At 60.5% G+C, this 20334-nt stretch overlaps 2 protein-coding genes across 4 annotated transcripts; one reads left to right on the forward strand and one right to left on the reverse strand.

Moving 5' to 3' along the window:
* Nucleotides 1-4017: 4017 nt before the first annotated feature.
* KLHL30 (kelch like family member 30) lies at nt 4018-8167 on the forward strand. Of its 2 annotated transcripts, none has more exons than XM_082766912.1 (7): nt 4018-4115; nt 4623-5647; nt 5985-6071; nt 6260-6415; nt 6490-6678; nt 6882-7027; nt 7324-8167. In XM_082766912.1, exons 2-7 carry the CDS (start codon nt 4702-4704, stop codon nt 7573-7575), a joined length of 1776 nt encoding a protein of 591 aa, XP_082623038.1. In that variant the 5' UTR covers nt 4018-4115; nt 4623-4701; the 3' UTR covers nt 7576-8167. The 2 variants fall into 2 exon arrangements, with proteins under 2 accessions (XP_082623038.1, XP_082623039.1); XM_082766913.1 differs by having other exon boundaries at nt 4061-4115; nt 4538-5647.
* Nucleotides 8168-8973: 806 nt separating this feature from the next.
* On the reverse strand, nt 8974-18086 carry ILKAP (ILK associated serine/threonine phosphatase). Of its 2 annotated transcripts, XR_014318151.1 has the most exons (13): nt 18018-18086; nt 17810-17875; nt 17662-17718; nt 16802-16921; nt 15859-15985; nt 15232-15338; nt 14657-14750; nt 12852-12939; nt 12444-12565; nt 11304-11423; nt 10001-10082; nt 9530-9735; nt 8974-9442 (listed from the first exon to the last, which is right to left on the reverse strand). XR_014318151.1 is itself a non-coding variant. In XM_082767665.1 (12 exons), the coding sequence occupies exons 1-12, from the start codon at nt 18061-18063 to the stop codon at nt 9595-9597; spliced, it is 1170 nt and encodes a 389-aa protein (XP_082623791.1). In that variant the 5' UTR covers nt 18064-18086; the 3' UTR covers nt 9457-9594. The 2 variants fall into 2 exon arrangements, 1 of the variants encoding a protein (XP_082623791.1); XM_082767665.1 differs by lacking the exon at nt 8974-9442 and having other exon boundaries at nt 9457-9735.
* Between the last annotated feature and the right edge of the window lie 2248 nt (nt 18087-20334).

Raw genomic sequence — 20334 nt, forward strand, 5'->3', positions numbered from 1 at the left:
GGGCTTTTAGATAACACCGGGGGGCTGCGAGCAGGCAGCAGCGGGATCCGGTTGCTCGGTTTTTGCCTGGCGCAAGGTGCGGGCAGCACCGAGTGCCCAGCTCCATGCCTGCTGGGGCCCACCGCTGCCAGCTCCCCACTGCCACCCCGCAACGGCCAGCAGAAGGTGAGGAACACCCCGCTCTGCCTGGGGGTGCCCCCTTCACCCCGGGACAAACCCCCCCGGCTGAGCCCCATCTCCTGTGTACAGCCCTGTGAGCAGCACCCACGGCGGGCACCTGCAGCAGCGAGCCCCAAGGTAAGCGGGCAGCCGGCGAGCTGCGTGAGTCCACGTGCGGTGGGCTCTCCGGTCCCTTTTGGAGGTGCTGGATCGGTCCAGCAGAGCGTTCCTCCCCTGGGAGAAGGGACAGACAGGCAGGGGGGCCAGGGGAAGGGCCAGCAGTGGCAGAGGTGGCCCCAAGGGGCTGTAGACGCAGGGGTCCCCTGCGACATGGGAAATGCCTATGTCCCCCAGGAAAAAGGGGGGGACCTGAGTCTCTGCAGCTCCTTACTCTTCATTAAAAGGAAAAAAAATGTCAGGTTTGTCATGGTTTTGGATGACATGACTTTGGTGCATGACTTTGATTTGGAATGACCTGGTTTTGCAGCTGGAGCTACAGGTAGCATTTTATCTGTGGGGAAAAAAAAAAAAAAAAAAAAGAGTAAAAGGGGAACATGAAAAAGTCAGAATAGTTTGCTTTGGTCCTTATGTTGAGTGAGTGGTTTAAGCCCCTCCAAATTCACACATAATGCTTCATTTCCACCCCACCCAGAGCCTTCACACCCCGGGGCAGCTGCTTCCCCTGCGTTTCGACTCAGCTTGGCAAGCAGAGCCATGCCGCCCGCTGGCACCCACCCAAGCAGGTCAGGAAAGTGTCTGCAGTGGCTGGGGCCGTGCTGGCTCGGCGGGGTGGGAACGCAGCCAGGAGAAGCCTCCCCTGCCCCGACTGGAGGCAGGGTGCCTGCCGAGTGTGGTGGGTTGGCCTCACCCCCCACATGCCTTGGCTGTGCCCAGGGGTCAGGCTGGGTTGCAAACCGTGCCCTGGACGTGCGAAAATGCAGGTCTGCCCGTGGGGAAAAGCTGTGTTTGTCTAGGAAGAGCCCTCGCGAGCCTGCCCTGCCAGGGGTGATGTGCAGGGCATCACTGCTGGGACCGCTATCCAGCGATCACCCGGTGGTGGTGAGGGACACATAGAGGCACTGCGACTCCCCCGGGAAAATCTCCCCTTCTCTGCACCCCTCCAGGTTCACCAGCGAATGAATCCTCCTGCTGGTTGCCCTCTCCAGGACAAGGGGCTTTCCCCACAGCACCACCCTGCACCAGCACATCCTGGCTTTGCCCTGTGGCCTGGGGTCAGAGCCAGGGTCCCCAGGCTGGGGCAGTGCCGCAGCAGCAGCTGAGGGAGCTGCTGGTCCCCCACGCTGCCAGGAGCTGCGCCGCCAGATGTTTTCACGGCTTTTCCCAGTTCTCCTCATCTACCCGCCAGCATTTTTCCCTAGAAAGAAGAAATGTCTGTAAATGCTTCCCTACCCGCACCCTGCCAGGCAGGGGATGGCTTCTTCTGCCCCTCCCCGTGCCTCCCCAGCAGAGCAGGGATGTGAAGCCCACCCTGCCCTGCTCCCGCTCCCCCAGCGCGGCCCCGTGCCTCCCTTCCCAGCAGTGACCCGGCCCCGAGGGGGATGCAGCCCAGCAGGTCACCGCTGCCGGAGCTGAAGCTCCGCAAACCCATGCAGCGGGCCAGGATCCCGGCGCCCTTCATCAATCCGGTACGTCGCCAGCTCCATCCACCGCCCGCTGCTGGCATTTCTGCCCTTTCCCTCGGCTCAGAGCCTGCAGGGACCACTCTGTGCCCTGGCAGGATCCCCCCAGCGCTGCCGTGCCAGACTCCGTGGATGTGGACACCCTGGTGCCCACGCACGACGAGCGGGGTCGCCCCATCCCTGAGTGGAAGCGGCAGGTGATGGTGCGCCGGCTGCGCGCCCGGCTGGCCGACGAGGTGGAGGTGTGTGAGCAGGTACCGCCGGGCTGGGGGTGGGACGCGGCGGGGCCCTGCCAACACCACCATCTGACGGGCCTCCTGCCACAGGAACCGGGTGCCTGGCACTTCTCGCCATCCCACGAGGCGGTGCTGGGCCCCTTCGGGGAGCTGCTGACGGAGGGGGACCTGCAGCAGCTGGAGTGGGCGGTGGAGAGCCTGCGGCTGCGGTGGCGCGGCGAGGCCTACCAAGGCGAGCTGCAGCGCCTGGCACAGGAGCTGCGCGCCCTCCTGCCCTCCCCGCTACTCAGCATCACCGTCCACAGCCCCCCGCCTGCCCCGGGGCAGCCCCTGCCCCTCTGGTGCGGCCGCCTGGCTGGCGTGGTGGGCAGCCTGGCTACGCTGCTGGCCAACGCCGAGGGGGCCCGCAGCACCCCAGTGCCCACCCCGCTGCCCGCCCCGCTGCCCGCAGCCTCCCGGACACCGGCAGGCAGCCTGGCGCAGCGGGAGATCCGGCAGTGCGGGGTGAGCGTCCGCAGCCTGCGCGGCGCCTTCGAGCGCCCCGGTGGTGGCAGCGGTGGGGAGAGCGAGCCCGGGGCGGTGGAGGCCACCAGCGACTCGGGGATCAGCTGCGAGGAAGCGCTGTCAGATGGCAGCGGGTCGCCGGTGCCAGAGTCATCCGGCCTGCGCAAGGAGCGCATCGTGCTGCTCTTCCTGAGCCACTGGAAGCGCTCGGCCGGCGGCCCCAACCCCTGGGCCACAGCCTGCCGGGCGCTGCAGGCCCAGCGGGACGCGGCGGGTGCTCCCGGGGCCGAGGAGGGGCTGAGCAGGGTGGGCCGCCTGTCGCGGCAGAGGAGCGCCATCCAGCAGCTCCTGGGCAGCTGGAGGGACGCGGCCGCCCACCCGCCGCCACCGCCGCCTCCCGCCGGCGGCCCCCACGCCCCCCTGTCCCCCGAGCAGTTCGTGCGGCGGGCTGACGGGACACCGGCCGACTACGACAGCCTCACCCTCGAGCTCTTCATGCTGGGCTACTTCCGCATCTTGGAGCAGGACCTGGCCCCCGAGGAGCGCCGGGGCCGGCACCTGCTCTGCTTCGAGGTGTTCGACCACCTGGGCCGGCACGGCTGGGAGGCCGCGCGCGCCTTCCACCGCGCCGTCACCGATGAAATCGCTGCTGGCCGGCGCAGCTGGAAGGACAGCTTCGAGGACATCAAGGCGAGGTTTTTCGGCACCACCAAGGGCTCAGCCTGGCTGCCGGGGATGGCCAGGGGGAGCCCCCCGCAGCCCGGCGCCCGCAGGCCAGCCATGGGCCACACCAGCGAGGAGATCTGCAGGTGCATCGACCGCAGCTTCGCCTTCTGGAAGGAGAAGGAGGCCGAGATCTTCAGCTTTGAGGAGTGACACCTCCCACCTCCCTGTGCCCCCCAGCAATGCCCGTCTGCCCTCCCCGCTTTGTGAAGGGCTTTTGTCCCGTTGGGGCTTAAATAAAAGCGGTTCAGTTTTGTCTTGAGACAAGTGCTGTGGACGTGAGGGCTTTCCCAAGGAGCTCGAGAAGTTTTGGGGTGATGAAGTCCCCTTTGTCCCCAGCCTGAGTGCTCCAGTGCTGGCAAGACCCCGTGGGGCACCCCGCGGCCTCGGTGCCAGGCAGGCGGCCACTGGGATTTATCAGCTGCCGCCCGCGGGGGGGGACGACAGGGCGCGTGCAGCCCTCCGGGGTGAGATAACAGCCTATATTTAACAGCCAGCCCCAGCCGGGAGGGAGAAAGGCAGCGGGTTGGGATGACTAATGGGTTCGGGGGGTGTCCTGTCCCTCGTTACGCACACACAGTGGTCCTGCTCACCCGGGGAGGGACGTGTTCCCCGCACGTACCCCCGGGTGCTGCCGCAAGGCTGTGGGGAGTGCAGGCTGGGCGGCTCTGCCCTGACGGTGCCTTTAAGAGCAGCTGGCTGGGGAAGAGCAATGTCCCCACGCCAGCTAAAAATACCCCCCCCAGCTCAGCCCCCGCCACCACCCCGGGTGTCCCTCCCAAAACCCGGCCACTTCCCTCCCCGCGAGGGCAGCTGGATGGGACACCGCGCACTCCCAGCGGGGCAAACCCAGGTAGGAGCAGGGCAGCTGCGGGGCTGAGCTCCGATGGAGGCTGAACGCCACCCGGGGGGGTGTGAGGGGCTGTGGGTGGGGAGGGGGCCAAACCCAGGGGCACCAAAGCCTTGCTGGCTGGGCTGGATGCTTGGGCTGAGCCACACTGGGAAGGGGGTTTTGTCTCCATGTGCCCCCCAGGCACTGTAGTGCATCGCAGAGGGTCCTGAGGGGAATGCCCCACACTCTGAGCTGAAGCAAGGTGACCCCAGCCCCCAAACCACCCCCCCCAGCTCTCCCTACCCTCCCTGAAAAATAGTGGCAGCCCCAGCCGGGCAGCTCAGCCCCATGACACTGACACGGGGTGGGGAGAACGCAGCCGCCGGGGAGCTGCGAGCGGAGGGGGGAGCACAGGGCTCCTGAAATCCCTTCTCCTGCCCCAGCTGACGCCTGTAAATCACACGGGCGCCGCGAAGAAGGCGCGGTTGTGCCAGGAAGGAGGCACCAGTCATCGCCTTCTCCTGGCAGGAACGCCCTCGCCACGCTCAGCCCGGGCTCCTTCCTCCAGCTGGGACCCGCGGCTGCCCCGGCGGCCGAGCCCAGCACCATGGTGAGGAACGTGGATGACTTCGACTTCTGCCTGCCATCACATGCCCAGGGCGTGCTGGAGGGGCTGCAGCGGCTGCGCACCCACCCCAAGCTGTCGGATGTGCTGCTGCTGGCCGGGGGGAGGGAGTTCCCCTGCCACCGCGGCGTCCTGGCCCTCTGCAGCCACTACTTCCATGCCATGTTCTCCGGGGACTTCGCCGAGAGCATCGCGGCCCGCGTGGAGCTGAAGGAGGTGGACCCGGCTGCCCTGGAGACGCTGCTGGACTTCGCCTACACGGGGAAGGTCACCATCAACCAGGGCAACGTGGAGGGGCTGATGAGGACGTCCAGCCAGCTGCACTTCCCCGCCATCCAGAAGGCCTGCAGCCGCTACCTGCGGCAGCAGATGGACGCCACGAACTGCCTAGGTATCTGCGAGTTCGGAGAGAGCCACGGCTGCCCCGAGGTGTCCTCCAAGGCCTGGTCTTTCTTGCAGGAGAACTTTGAGGCCGTGTCTCAGCAGGAGGAGTTCCTCCAGCTCTCCAAGGAGAGGCTGGCCGTCTACCTCTCCAACGAGCAGCTGCAGGTGCAGGAGGAGCAGAGCGTGGCCGAGGCCGTGCTGCGCTGGGTGCGCCATGACCCGGGGCCCCGAGCCCAGTTCCTGCCCGAGCTGCTGGAGCTGGCCCACCTGGTCTCGCTGCCGGACCAGTACCTCCAGAACCTGCTCGCCGCTGAGCCCCTCGTCCGTGATTCAGCCGCCAGCAAGGCCCTCGTGGCCCGGTCCCGTGCCATGGTCAGCAGTGGCGAGGTCTCCACCGCCCCGCAGAAGCTGAGCCCACCACAGAAGCTGGAGGAGGTGCTGGTGGTGGTGGGCGGCCGGGTGCTGGAGGAGAGCGAGGATGAGGAAGGGGGGCTGGAAATGCCGGCTGCCCCCAGGAACTTTGCCTTCTACAACCCTAAAAGCCGTAAGTGCCTGTGGCAGGAATGCGCGGGGTGAATGCACATCCTTGGCATGTTCGTTGCCCCCATTGTGTCCCAAAGCTGCCCCCCGGCCCTGTTGTGGGACAGACTGGGGTGGAGGGTTTGGCTCCTTCCTACTGGGCTGAGATGGAGAGAAGCAGCAGGGGGGGAAATTCCCACTCCCAAACCATCCATCAACACGGGGATGTTTTGGGGAGAAAGCATGAAATAGAGCGAGTTGAAAGGTGTGACCCCTGAGATGCTGCCCCCATCCCTGAGGGACCGGGGGGGATGTCCCCAGCCTGCGAGCGGGGCTCACAGCGGGGCTCTGCTGGGTTTCAGGGCAATGGATCGCTCTGCCCGATTTCCCTGACTACAACAAGTGGGGTTTCTCCATGGTGGCGCTGAACAACGACGTCTATGTCACAGGTAGGTGAGGTGGGGGGGGTCCAGCATCTCCGCAGGGACCAGCCATGGGGCTGTGATGCAGGCACGGGCCTTGGGCCACCCCCTTCTACCAAGCAAAGCCTTCTCCTCGCTCTTTTGGGCGAGGGACGTGCTGGGGTGGCTGCTTTTGGTTGGTGCCCAGCCTGAACCACGTCCCTGCCCTGCTCCAGGTGGCTCCCGGGGGTCCCAGAATGACACGTGGTCGACAACCCAGGCCTGGCGCTTCTGCCCCAAGGACGGAGCCTGGACACCCATCGCCTCCATGCTGCGAGCCCGGACGAACCACACCAGCGCTGTCCTCAATGGCGAGATCTATGTCATTGGGGGTAAGGTGCTGCCGGGGGGTGGGCAGGTGGCACGGCGTGGCCCTGGGGGGCTGCAGTGTCCCACCGCCCCGCAGGGACCACGGTGGAGGTGGTGGAGGTGGAGCGCTATGACCCCTACAACCAGAGCTGGTGTGCCATCAGCCCGGCCCTCAAGTACGTCAGCAACTTCGCCGCCACCGGCTGCCTGGGCAAGCTCTACCTCGTGGGCTCCTGCGCCGTCAAGTACAACGCGCTCACCCTGCAGTGCTACAACCCCGTGCGAGGTGAGCGCCTGCCCCAAAGGCACGGGAGCCTCAGATCAGATGGGGAGCATGTGGTGCCAGCCTGCCTGGCTGCTCCGTGCCCTTTCCAACTCCCCTGTAAAGAGCCGTGGGGCTGGGGGTGTTTTTTTTGGGGGGGGTGGAGGTACAGCAGCAGCCCAGCCTGCGGTGCGCTCGCCCAGCACGCTGCCGGCTGCTCCTTGCAGATCTGTGGAGCGTGATCACGTCCCCCTTCATCCCCAAGTACCTCTCGGCCCCGCGCTGTGCCACCCTGCATGGGCTCATCTACCTCATCGGGGACAACACCAAGAAGGTCCACGTCTATGACCCGGAGGCAAACATCTGGCAGAAGGTACTGACCGGGTGCTCCAGGGGCACAGCCTTCACACCGCGTTCTGATTTTAGGCAGTTCGTGCTTATTTTTCCAGCGCCACCCTCCCATGGGGTGTGTGGGGCTGCTGCATGCACAGCCCAGCACCGTCCTGCCTCTACCCCCAAGCCTCCCATCCCACAGGATCCCAACCCTTGCTTCTGCATGAGCGCAATGTGGGGACACTGCCAAAAATTAGGCAGGGCCACGAGTGAGCTGTGGGCCTGGCAGGACCCCAAAGCTCACCGACCCCAAACCTGCCCATGCTCCTGTTGCAGGTGCAGCTCCTGCACACGCTGCATGAGAACGGCGGGATGGTGCCGCTGGGCGACCGGCTCTTCGTCACTGGTGGCCACTGGAAGGGCATGGACGGGGACTACCGGGTGGAGATGGAGGTGTACGACTGCGCCAAGGACCGCTGGACGCGGGAAGGCTCGCTGCCCTGCCTCTGGCTCTTCCACAGCTCCTCCTCCATCTTCATGGACACCTCCAAGTGGACTGAGGCTTTCCAGGGTGACCATGGGTGGTAGGAGCACCCGCAGCAGTGCCTGCGGGCTCGGCCACAGCCTAGAGGGAGCCACTCAGGCTCGTGGCCCCGGCAGCACGGTCACCCCGAGAGCTGACAGCTCCAGCTCCTGACCTGGCCCTCCTTGGGGAGGGGAGGTGGGAACACGCAGCCACCACAGGGTAAAAGGCTTCTCCTTCCCACCACACTTCAGCCGGTGATTTTTTTTTTAGTTTGTTTTTTAAGGACTGCCTCTCACGCTTTTTGCGGTCTTTGGAGGGAGATGTGCTCTCCCAGCACACCGCTGCTTCCCAGTGCTCCCCCTTTCCCCATGGCTTTGATTTCCAGAATACAATGGGGAGATTGGGGCGCATCTTTCCGTCCCAATGCCTACCCGTGGAAGCTGCACTTTGGCAGCTCCTTCCCAGCTCCAGCGCTTGTTGCCCTGTTCCCAGCATGAAGCAGCACCTCCCTGGAGGCCAGCAGCACGCTCCCGGGCTGCCAGGGTTGTTTGCCCATGAAGCCGTTCCGTGTTGTGGTTGTTGCTTTGTGACCCATTAAACGTGTACAAGGAGCTCTGCGTGTCGGGGTTGGGGACCCCTGCTTCGCTCGGGGCATCCCAAGCATCCTCCCCAGTGGCACAAAACTGCTGCTGAAGCCAGAGCTGTTGTGGGGGGGGCTAAGTGCAGGGCTGGGAGCTTGCTCAGCACCAAGGGGGGCATAGAAGGCTTCTGCACAGGCCCCCTGCCCACAAAGCGGGGTGGTCCCAGCCCTCATCCCAATCCCTTGATGGTGCCCAGCCCCGTGGCAGGGATGAGTTATTTGCAGGAAGCCCCCTGCGGACCCCACCCTGCCGAGAACTGCAGGCAAACTGCTGCCTGCCCCCCAGTGCGTCCTCCCAAGCCCTGCCACGCTGAAGCTGCTACAATCCATTCCACAGAAATAGTTACTGGCAGTACCACGACGTCAAGTCGCCAAGTGCTGCATGCCTCCCTGCAGGCGTGCTGTCGGCACTCACTCTAAAAGGCAGGAGAGGAGGGCAAGTTCTCCTCCCAAGACCTGTTATCAGGTTTTCTTTGGCCATGGGCTGAATAAAACCACGTTCTCTCCAAATTCAGCTTGCAGGAGCGTCAGCATACTGCTAAGCTGGACAATTCCCACTGCGTTCACAGCAGTGCAGCCTCGTGTGGGAGCAGGCAAACAGGGCTGGGAGCAGAACAAGCTGGGAGAGGCGAGCTGGGGCTCCAGCACAAGATGTGGAAGCATTGCTGAGCCCACAACAGGGCCATGAGGGTGAGCAAGGGGCTCGAGCACCTCTGCCATGAGGACAGGCTGAGGGAAGGGGGGTTGTTCTGCTCAGAGAAGGCCCCGGGGAGACCTTATAGCGGCCTTCCTGTGCCTAAAGGAGGCTGCAGGAAAACTGGGGAGGAACAGTGTCAGGGAGGGGAGTGTTTAAGCTAATAGGTAGATTTCGCTTAGGTATTATGAGGAAAGCCTTCACTCAAAGGGTGGTGAGGTCCTGGCACAGGCTGCCCAGCAAAGATGCGGATGCCCCATCCCTAGAGGTGCTCAAGGCCAGTGAGGGAACACAGCCACCACCTGGTCACCAACAGGCAGCTGGGAAATCTGACCAGATCCCCCCCCAGGCCCTGAACACTCAGAACTCTCCCTGGGCCTCACACGAAGCTCAAGGAAACAACAAACCTGCTCCATTTGAACAGGGGGCTGACCGTGCACAAAGATGCCTCCTCCCGCCAGCACCTCTGCCACTCAGATTTATTTGGTTTGTCAGGACAGCTGGGGGAAGAGGGGTGACAGGACACAAGATTCCCCCACAGCTCGATCCACTACAGCAGCCACTCAGAAAACACTGCTAGCCAAGTGAACTAAAACTAATAGAAAAAAAAAACAAAACAAAACACTTTATTTACACCGAGGAGCACCCAGCAGGAGCCTCCCTCCCCCAGCCACGCACGCACCCGCGCCAGCTTCTCCCATCTTGACATCTGCCACAAGCTGGGGCCCTGCTGCTGCCCCTCCTCGTTCAGTGCTCTATCCGGACCACCATGACCGTAACATTGTCTGCCGACCCCCGCTGCACCGCCTTGTTGGCCAGTCTGTTACAGGCAGCCTCGTATCTGGCGTCTGCTTCCAGCTTCCCTTCTCTCGCCTGGATGTTCTTATCCTGTCGGGACAAAGAAGAGACAATGCCGCCTGCTCCCTGCGAGTGCCTCGCCCCAGCACGTGGTTATTTCTGAGCACAGAAAGGCAAAACAAAGGAGGACAACCCCTGGTACAGGGAGCAGCCCCTGGCAGAAGTGTATTTCTGCACCGCTCGCTCTTTGTTCAGCTCATTAGCCTGGAGGGAGCGAGTCACATACTATTTCATGCCTCCTGCGCTGACAAACGATTGCGTGAGTAACCCAGCCCCCCAGCTGCCTTCCCCTCACCTCCAGGCAGGATACGATGAAGTTCACAGCTTCTTCTGGCGTAAAGACTTTAAAGAGGCCATCACATGCTATCAGGATGAACCTGGAAATCAAATAAAGACAGGTTTCAAATAAAGTCGGGTTAGAGGCTGACGCTTCGACTCCCCAGCTAAAGCCAACTCCCTCCATGCAATTTCATGAGCAGCCATGCTTCAGTCCAAAGGGACAACGCCGTAAAGCTCATCAGAGGCACCACGCGTCCCCTGGTGGTCTGGCACTTACCATTCACGGAGCTGAGGCAGTTCAAAGTACATGCTAAGAGTTAGAAAAGCCATGTCAGACCTAGATCAGCACACCCTGCAGGACATACGGACACCACGCAGTTCAGCAAGGCCACGTACTGTGTCTCTGCGACCTGCTGGAAAGCTCCACCACTTTTCTAGGTACAGCTCTGAGTCCCTTTCATTCACAGATTTTCCCTGCTAGGCAGCTAGTGCGTGGAAATAAAATATTCAACTGGCTGCGTTCCTCTAAGTGTGGCCCTTTAAAAAAAAATGTGCTTCTGCGGCAAGCAACAATTTAATTAGAAAGGCTACAAAAAATAAAAAAAAAAAAATAAAAAAAAAAGGGAGCAGCTTAGTTCAGGCAAGAGGTGTAACTGTGACAGCAAAGTCCAGCCAAAGCCCCAGAGGTGGAGAGCTGCCTCCGAGCCCCCCATGCAGGGTGAGGGAAACATCTCGCTGTGTGCTCCCTGCCTGCACAGGGATCTGCATTCACCAGCAGCTCCAGCTGGAGCCACCAGATGAGGAAACCTACAGCCAGCCCCCAAGAACAGCATGAGCCTCTGAAGGCATTTTCAGAGCCTGATGTTCAAAATATCCTTAGAAATGTTTCAGTGGATCTCTCGCTACAGACCTCTGATCCCACAGGGTTACCTGGTCACCTGAGAGCATTCAGGGTTGTACAGACCCAAATGTGATTTATCACCACCAACCGTTTGTTGGAAAAAGCATCTCAAAGCTAAATATAACGGTTTGTGTGGGCACCACAGCTGCTAGAAACACATCCGAGATCCAAGGGTTGGATCCAGGATCCAAGCACGGAGATCCGAGGATTCCAGCTTCAAGCAGCTGCCTGGACACTGGTGTGTGAGGTTATTCAGGGCACAGAGGCAGGCTGAGGCTTGTGCGTGTTAGCACCGCTGTGAGCCCCGGTTCTGAGCCTGGAGTGCCTCAGCCCCGGCAGCCAAGCGCAGGGCATGCAGCTCGGGTCTCTGCTGAGCAGAGCCAGGGCACAGCAACCCCCCCGTGCGGGCACGGCCTACCTGTCATTGTGCATGAGCTGGCAGCGTTTGATGTCTGGCACGGAGATAACACCACAGCGCTTGTACTGGCCATCCCCGATGGAGCGGGAAACCTCCAGCACTCCCAGGACTCTGCCATCCCTGCACAAGGAAAGAGAACATCAGTTCCCCCCCCAAATACAGGCATCTGCCTGACAGGGCCCCTGTGTTCTGCCTGTCAGGACCCCAGCCCCTGTAGGCTGGTTCAGCTGCTGGCACTTCAAAGGAGCAAGAACTACAGCAGCTGCTCCTTGGTCTTCATTAAAAAAAACTCATCACAGCAGCCAGTCCTGTGAAATTCAGATTACAAAGCTCAGGAAGCAGCTTTGAGTGTTAAACCTCTCCAGTTAACAGAGTGCTGCCCCCACAGAAGCAGCTTCCCACACTCCACCTTCCGATGATTGAACACCTTCTCCCCCAGGAAGATTATTTCTGTGCACTCTAAAAAGACGTGGCTGTAGTCCAGCCAGCCCTGCCCCGCATAAAAGCCAGAGTCACAGAAGAGATCCGATGCTCACGCGCTTTGCTACTGATCTCTTACATCCAAAATACTGCACCACAATGATTTTATAAAGATTTTAAATCTACCAGTGGAGAGACTCCCAGGCAGCCGGGGAGCTGTTCCTCTCATTCTGAGGAGAGCTAACAGGCTGGCCCAGCTCCTGCCTGCCTGCAGAGAGGGATCAGTGCTAAGCAGGAGCAGCAGCACACGCTCTCCAGAGACAACATGAACAAGGCCCTCCAGATGCTGCAGTGAGACAGGACGGAGCTCACCTGCCTCTGCGGGTGCTGAACAGGCCCCGAGACACCTCACCTGCACCCAGTCTGGCACAGGTGTCATTAGATCAAGACGCAGCCTCCAAAAGGAGAGAACATCATCAGCACGCCAAACACCACTGCTGTGCTTAGCACCAGCCACACACCCCTGTGTGCACAGCTGCGTTATGACAATCCCATCACAGCTCCAAGATTTCCCTTCTGCTCCGCACAGCCTCAGTGTGGCCGCTAACCCCTCCGGGCTGTCACTAGCAGGCAGCCCTGCGGAGACCCAGCAGCTCTGCTCTCAGGCCTGGAGTCGGACCAGGGTTTGGATTTGCTCGCTCATCAACTTTGGGCGCTCACCTGACGTTTCCCCCAGCTTTCTGTATCCGCATGCGCTCCTCGTACTGGGTGGGGTTGTGCTCCTTGCTGAGGCTCAAGGCTGTGTGCTTCTGACTCTCTTCATTGTACCGACACAGGATCGCCTGTGCTGACAGAAGACCCGCGTGAGTAAACAACAACAGAACCGCAGGAAGAGCTTCTGGGCAGAGAGCTGTACGGTCAGGCTCTCTGTGCATCCAAAATGAAAGACAGCTTTAACACTGAAAGGCAGCTGTCATCTCTCCTGCACGGAGTGTGTAAGGATTGCAGCGTTTCCCCTGTATCACCTGCCCGCCAACAATAGGGAAGGTAACAGACATCGCCCTGCAGAGCTAGCGAGGCTTGCAGAGGACCTGAGATGCCAGCAGTGGGCTTCTCCGTTCCGCTTACCCGGCTGTCCCCCAGGTTGGCGATGTAGAGGATGTTGTCGACAGCTAGGACGCAGGTCGCTGTGGAGCCATCTTTCCACGCCGGCTTCCTGAAGGGAGCAACAAGATTACTAAGGGGGGAAAACAGCTTTTGAGAATTTGGTGACAAAATACTCCTGGGGACCGAAGGAAGAAGTGCTGTGCAGGGATACTCAGCAGGCAGCAGCTCGGGAAGCCACGGGTGGTGAAGGGCAGGCTGGCTAGGGACAGAGGAGCTACGCAGACCACCACCTTCTGAACACATCCCCACACCTTCCTCGTGCTCAGCTGCCAGCAAAGCTCATCTTTGGCTGCAGCAGGCTCAGCACCGACACGAGCCCAGAAGCTGCAGCACTGTGAGCAGGTGAGAATCCCCATCGCCTCCTGAGAAAGCTCCTTCTTCTTCGCAAAAAGCCAAGTTGCCTTCCTTTCTGCCTTCGTTCCCCTCCCTTTTCTCACAGCACCCTCCCTGCTCAATCCATCCCTCTCCCCAGAGGTGCCATCGGTCACTGTTGCCCTCCCCACATTCTGTTTGCTGTAGTTAAGCTCACGTCTCTAGAGCTGCAGGTAAGCTGAGAAGTGTTTCTTAGATTACAGCTGCCACACCTGTCCTTCCCGTAATGACACCCAGCTAAGGCACCGTTCTGTATTGCGACTAGCTCTGAGAATCTGAGAATGAGATTCCTAGATATATTTTGTCCAGTTTCTCCTAATGTGGAAGGTGCAGTTGACAGGAGTTGTATGAATTCAGCAATACAGCTGGTGCCACGCAGAAATCCTTTGCAGCAGCTTTGTCCTGTGCCTGACCAAACAGGCTGCTTTGGGAATTGACCCCGTTGTAACAGACTCAAAGAAGCTTTTTCCTTCTGCCTGGCCAAACTTCTTTTTAAAAAATCCAATTAGGCTTAAGAAACAGAGCCCGTTTCTAATTTATTGAAAATTGAATCAGAATGAGATGCACCAACAATCTTTCCAGATGCGTTAGAGGTGCCAGTATGAAACAAATGAAAAGTTTAAAGGACTGGTGACAAAGTGATTTTATTTCAAGCACAATCTGTGTCTTCCTTAGTCATAAACCACGGTTAACGTGTCAGTCCAGCAGAGACAGAGAAGGAAAGGGGGGTTACACTCAAAACCCAGCTGGGAGATAGCAAACACTTTTTATGGGATAAATGCCAGCCTGCACTTTTCAGCTTTGTTTCAGAAATAGTTAGAAACAAGTTTAAGGTGAGGGACGTTTCCTTATCACATCATCTGTTCTCAAAAAGAGGTGGGGAAAAAAAAAAAAATCTTGAGTTGAGAGAAATAAATCTTTCAACACAGGGCATTAAAAACAAGCAGATTCCAGCCTGGTGAGCACACACTAACAGGAAAAGTGCCTCTGCAAGCTGCTGTGTGCGCCTTCCTTTAATGTTCTGCTCTACAAATCCCCTTTCATGCTGTCAACACAGAGCCCAGCTGATGCAGGACAGGACGCGTCACTTCAGCAACACGCTGTCTTTAAAAAGAAAGCAAACAGGATGCTCTGGTATGGACAGAGGTGGGCTCTTGGGTCACGGTTTGGTTCATTTGCCATTAAGGTGTATTTTAGCCTAAGGGGTCCCACGGACCTCTTGCTGCAGGGGAAGCCCAGCGTGTGCCACGATGTAGCTCAAGCAGGCGCTCAGAGCTTCACGGCGCTTCCCCAAAGCACTGCCACGACTCGAGGCTCCCTCTGACCCGCTCAGAGCTGCGGCCTGCGAGCCACAAGCTAAGGAACAGAAACGCACGGGAAGCATTCGCACTTACTGGCTGGATGCCTGCTTGAGAAACTCTTCGTCTGTATGTTTGAAGGTGTCCAGAAGGCATCTCTTCACCGTCTTCTCCACGCTGACCACCTCACCTGCCAGAGAGGGAAAACAGCAACTGAAGCCCTGCTAACACACAGCCGACCCACCTCTCCCCTCACCCAGCAGGCAATTTGGCAACGCAGCGCACAGATGAGCGCAGAGCAGCTGGAGCACACGGCACGCTACAAGAAGTCTGACTGGGAACACGTATGGAGAATTTATGGCGCGCCCCTCTCCCCCGGGCGGGTATTTTTACTCTTCCTTTTCTCACAAAGCAGCGCTGCCAAGCCTGGCAACTGCACATCTTGTGCTTGCTTAGTGGTTCACTTCGGCTGCTCGCACCCTCATGCCAAAAAGGCTTCCAGCCCTCCTCCCCAGGAGACAGCCCGGTCTCTGTGCACGCAAGTCAGCTTGGAATGAGGAATGGAAACTGCAGAGCTATACCCCAACGAACCCATTAGCTTAAGCAGCAGCCACGGTTTCACAGCACAGAAGGTGCCTGTTGTCCCCCAGCCCGTGTCCCAGCCCTCTCACCTTTCGGGAACTTCTTGATGAGGTTGAGGTGCAGGTTCTGTGCCGCGAATTTGGAGGCTCGGACTCCCCCGTGGCCATCAAAGACAGCAAAGTATGAGACGCGCGTGCTGTGAGGGAGCAAGAGGCAGCAGAAACGGGCTGAGAAGGGCTCTCAGCCAGAAGGTGGGACTGAACTGATGCTGATATTTAATTCACTAAGAGATTTTAACTTCTCAGATGAGAGAACATCTGTTTCGTCCTCTTCAAGCGTTCTCCATTGCCACAGTTGGGGTTTTTACACGCTGTAAAACCCCCCAAGGCAGCAACTGCTGTGCCTACAATTAAACTGAGGGCCCTGAAACATCCACACCTCATTTGGGTAACAGAAGCTCGGTATCCAGAGGTCCTATAAAGTCAGTGACCGTTCCCTGAGCATCCCTCAGAGGTATTTATACACCATCTAGTCCCGACTCCCCCAGGAACACAGCTAACGATCTGACCCCACTCTCCCAGTAACAGAACCAAGAGGTACCACACAGAGCAGGCTGCACTCCAGAGCACCAGCTGCTCCACACAAAAGAGGCGAGCTGCAGCTCCTTCACCCCCTGCAGCTCCGTCCCCTGGCCTTGGCAGGCAGGGCTCACTTACATCTGGGAGGGCAGCGGCTGACACTCCTCCGTGATATCGTTCAGGATGACGTGGGCGTCCTGCATGTCTTCCCTTTCACCTTTCCTCTCCGCCACGTAACCCTTCAGCCCGAGGATGCCCACTGAGCCTGCAGAGGGACGAAGCAGACACAGACTGATCAAACTCCCTCAGCGCCTCGGCTCAAACCAACAGCCCAGCGATCGCTTTTCAGCTCTCAGAAACATCCCCAAAGCTGTTGACCCTGCAGCAGTACAGCCGGCACCTCCTGCTGAACAGGGTGGGTTTTGTAACAGGAGTTTAAGTGCTCCCAAGCTGAGCAGCTTGCCCCTGTTTTAGGGGGCAGCTGTACCAAGCACTGCTGGGCATCAGAGGGTGCTCACAGCAGAGGGGAGCACGCGGCAGCACTGAAACCGCAGGTGAAACAAAGCACAGCTTTAAAGAGGGGGGGTAGGGAAGGAATGCAAAGTCTGCTGTTTCCAAAATGTGTCATTTCCCTTTCACTGAGCGCACCTTTTTCCCCAAAGCTGAACGGAACACGTGGGCACCTGCACTGAGGTCAAATGCATTAGATGCCAAGGCAAGTCTCTCTCTCTGGCTCTCTTAGCAGCCACTCAGGGGAGAGATCAGGGAAAAGCAGCTGCTGTGGCTCCAGCCTTCCAGAGGCTTCGTACCCAGTCCCCCTGCTGGCCGCACAGGCCATTCTCCTGGGGATGCCGAGGCACGCTGGCTGCCCATCTTCTGCCACCCCGTCGGGGAGGCCCAGGCGAGGGAGGCAGCGTGCCAGGGAGCTTGAGGGGCTCCCCTGGCAGCAGCCTGCTCCCCGCCACGAGAGGCTGCAAGCGCAAGCAGACTGAAGAGCCAAAGCTCAACTTCGGTCTGGACTTACTCAGCCCAACGACACAAGTACAAATCGAGTACATTTGTTTTCAAACTGTCTGAAAACCTTTACAAACTTTCTTTTCCACAAGTTCTTCCCTGCCATTCTTCTCTTCCTCCTCCGAGGCCTTCCTCTTCTCCCCTTTCAGCTGGCTCCCTGCTGAGACCTGCTCGGCAGCGCTGGAGGCTGAAAGAGAAGAAAAGCACAGGGAGCTGAAGACCTCCCGGATTCAGCACATCCTTCTGCACTGCAGCACTCCCCTCAGGAGCACGGACTCGCTTCTCACACAGCATTAGATGTCTGCAGTTACACCCGTTTTGACCAACTGACCATAGAGGTGAGCACATGCCAGGCGCTGCATGGCTGCACCTAACCTGGCACACACTGAGCTGGGCTCTCCTCATCGTGCCGCCCTCCCCCAGGTACGGTACAGCCCCGTCTGGCTGGCAGGCTGTTGGTTCTCCCCACCGAGCTTTTACTGCAGTTAATTGCTCAGGAAGTCGGCGTTCCAGCTCAGAGCGTTGCTTGCTTTTAATTATTACTGTTTGTTTCTATGAATCGTAGCCACAGCAACGCAAGGGAACACGTTTTGTTACTCTGAAGGTGCGCGATGTACTTGTTAGGGCTTTCAGGAGACAGGTTACAAATCAAAGCTACCACCTGTCAGAGGGTTCCCAGGGCACCAGAACCCTTTTCCCTCTGGGGACCCGTTCCCGTACGGCTCTTGCTTTATCTGCTCTCCTCCCCGGTGCCAGCAGCACGCCTCCCCCGCCCGAGGCCCGGCTCTGCAGGAGCTCATGGAGGAAGGCGGCGGCACTTTGTGCTCGGGGAGGAAAAGCAACAAAGGGGCCTGCAGCCAGCGCTGCCAACAGTCACACCGCGGGCCCCGAGCAGCCCAGCTGCAGGCCGGGGCCGCTGCCGCTTACCTGGGTCACCGCTGCCGGCCGGCGGGAGGTCATCGAAGAGCAGCGAGCCCCCGGTGCCTGCGGGGCGACACGGGACGGGGCTCAGCCCACGGGGAGGGGGGGGCACGGGGCCTATTTTGGGGTGGGGGTGCTCCCGGCAGGGCCCTACCTGCCCCCGCGCTGCCGGCCGGCGGGAGGTCGTCGAAGAGCCGCGGCCCGCCCGGGGCCTCCTTCCCTGCAAGGCACCGCCGGGGCTCGGCACCGCCTCACGGGGCGGCCTCAGCCGGGCCCCGGCGCCCCCCCCGGTGCCCCCCCGGTGCCCCCCCGGTCCCCCCCTCACCCCCCAGCCCCCTCCCGGTGTCCCCCCCGCCCCTCACCCCCCGCGGCCCCGCCGGGCTCGGGCAGGTCCCCGAACAGGTCCATCCCCCGCCGCCGCCGCCGCCTCTGCCGCCGCCGCGCCCCCGCCCCTGCCAATCACCCCCGAGGGGCGGGGCCTTCGTGGCCCGCCGCCCAATGGGCTGCGGCGCCGAGGCCGGAAGCCCGCCCCCCCGCGCGGCGCGGCGGGGAGAGGAGAGGAAGTCTTCCCCCCGCGCTGCCGAGGGGGCGGGGCCGCGGCGCGCTGTGCGCCAATAGGAAGGCGGGACGCGCTGCCCATCAGGCGGGTGCTGGCCAATGGGGGGGCGGTGTGGGGGGCGCGGGCGCAGCGCCCCCTGGCGGCGGCCTGAGGGGGCGGCGGCCGCTGAGGGCCCGCGGGGTCCCCCTCAGAAGGGCGGCCCCGAGACGGAGCCGTCCCCTCAGCCCCACAACGAGGGGTCCCTCCCTGTGACCCCACAACAAGGGGTCTCTCCTGCTGGCCCCACAATAAAGGATCCCTCCCTGTGACCCCCCAGTAAAGAATCACTCCCCTCGACCCCATAGCATCTGCTCCCCCCGACCCCACAGTCACAGAGTCACAGACCCATAGAATATCCTGCGTTGGAAGGGACCCACAAGGGTCATCGAGTCCAACTCCTGGCTCCACACAGGTCTACCCAAAATTTTAGACCACGTGACTAAGCGCACAGTCCAAACACTTCTTAAATTCAGACAGGCTCGGTGCCGTGACTGCTTCCCTGGGGAGCTTGTTTCAGTCCATGACCCCCCTCTCAGTGAGGAACCTCTTCCTGATGGCCAGCCCAAACCTCCCCTGCCTCACCCTGACACCATTCCCTCATGTCCTATCATGGTGACCAAGGAGAATGGATCGGTGCCTTCTCCTCGGCTCCCCCTCATGAGGAAGCTGTAGACCATGATGAGGCCTCCCCTCAGCCTCCTCTTCTCCAGGCTGAACAGTCCCAGTGCCCTCAGCCACTCCCCATACGTCTTCCCCTTTAGGCCCTTCACCATCTTCATCATCCTCTGGACGCTCTCCAACAATTTTACATCCTTTTTGTGCTGTGGTGCCCAGCACTGCACACAATACTCAAGGGGAGGCCAGACCAGCGCAGAGCAGAGCAGGAAAATCACCTCCCTCTACTGACTAGCGATGCTGGGCTTGATGCACCCCAGGGTATGGTTGGCCCTCCTGGCTGCCTGGGCACACTGCTGGCTCATACTCAGCTTGCTGTCAGCCACAAGCCCCAGATCCCTCTCTGCGGGGCTGCTCTCCAGCGTACGTACAGCCAGGGTTGCCCCGTCCCAGGTGCAGGACCCGGCACTTGCTCTTGTTAAACCTCATGCAGCTGGTGATCGCCCAGCTCTCCAACCTGTCCAGGTCTCTCTGCAAGGCCTTTCCACTCTCAGCAGAGTCCACAACTCCTCCAAGTTTGGTGTCATCAGCAAATTTGCTCAAAATACCTTCTAGTCCTACATCCAAATCGTTTATAAAAACATTGAAGAGGACTGGCCCTACAATAAAGGATTGATCCCCTCAACCCCTCAATAAAGGATCACTCCTCCTGACCCCCCAGTAAAGCTTCACTGCCTGTGACACTCCAATAAAGGATCGCTTCCCGACCCCATTACAGATTGCTCCCCCCAACAGAGGATCACTCCCTGCCAGCCCAATAAAGGATCGCTCTCCCCAACCCCTCAATAAAGGATACCTCCCCCCAACCCCACAGTAAGGGATCACTCCCCCTGACCCCATAACAGATCCCTCCCCAGCCCCCCAGAAGGACACTCAGACGGCTGCGTCAATGCCACATTTATTTCAGAACCGAACAAGCCTGGCGCACACGGGTGGCCGGGACCCGAAGCTCCAACACGGGGGGTGTGGGGGCACGGGGTGGGGGCGCAGGATGGGGGCCAGGGCCGGGACATGGCTCCCGTCCCACGGGGGGCTTGGGGCTGCGGGGAGGAGGCCGCCTCACACCTCGGGCCTCGCCGGGAGGAGGGCGGCACGCCGGGCCCCGCCGCGTGCTCTGCAGGTTGGCTGGCCTCAGGCACGCCGCAGGGGGACCGGGACCGCGGCCCCACAGGGCCCCCGGCCCCGTGTCTGGTCACTGGCAGACACCGGGCCCGTCCCCGCGGGGAGGGCTCCGCCGGGAGCTGCCTTCACCCCGGAGGAGCCTCCTCCTCCTCCTCGCCCCCTGGACAGGAGTTTTGCCAAAATCCAGGATGAGGAAAACGGTCAAACAGGGAGCTTCTGCCCCAGGGCACGAGGGACCGGCCGCCCCCCAAGCACGGCCATCCCCATCCCCAGCTGCCCCCGTC

Source organism: Aythya marila, assembly GCF_965140915.1.
Source record: "Aythya marila genome assembly, chromosome: 9".
NCBI lineage: Eukaryota > Metazoa > Chordata > Aves > Anseriformes > Anatidae > Aythya > Aythya marila.

What these genes read in the sequence shown, in the direction of transcription:
- KLHL30 (XM_082766912.1), top strand. Translation starts at nt 4,702, where the DNA reads ATGGTGAGGAACGTGGATGACTTCGACTTCTGCCTGCCATCACATGCC. An exon ending in CGAGATCTATGTCATTGGGG is followed by an intron (nt 6,416 to 6,489) that starts GTAAGGTGCTGC and finishes ACCGCCCCGCAG; the next exon opens with GGACCACGGTGGAGGTGGTG. An exon ending in GTGCTACAACCCCGTGCGAG is followed by an intron (nt 6,679 to 6,881) that starts GTGAGCGCCTGC and finishes TGCTCCTTGCAG; the next exon opens with ATCTGTGGAGCGTGATCACG.
- ILKAP (XM_082767665.1), bottom strand. Translation starts at nt 18,063, where the DNA reads ATGGACCTGTTCGGGGACCTGCCCGAGCCCGGCGGGGCCGCGGGGG. An exon ending in GGCCGGCAGCGCGGGGGCAG is followed by an intron (nt 17,719 to 17,809) that starts GTAGGGCCCTGC and finishes GTCGCCCCGCAG; the next exon opens with GCACCGGGGGCTCGCTGCTC. An exon ending in TCATCGTATCCTGCCTGGAG is followed by an intron (nt 9,736 to 10,000) that starts GTGAGGGGAAGG and finishes TTGTCCCGACAG; the next exon opens with GATAAGAACATCCAGGCGAG.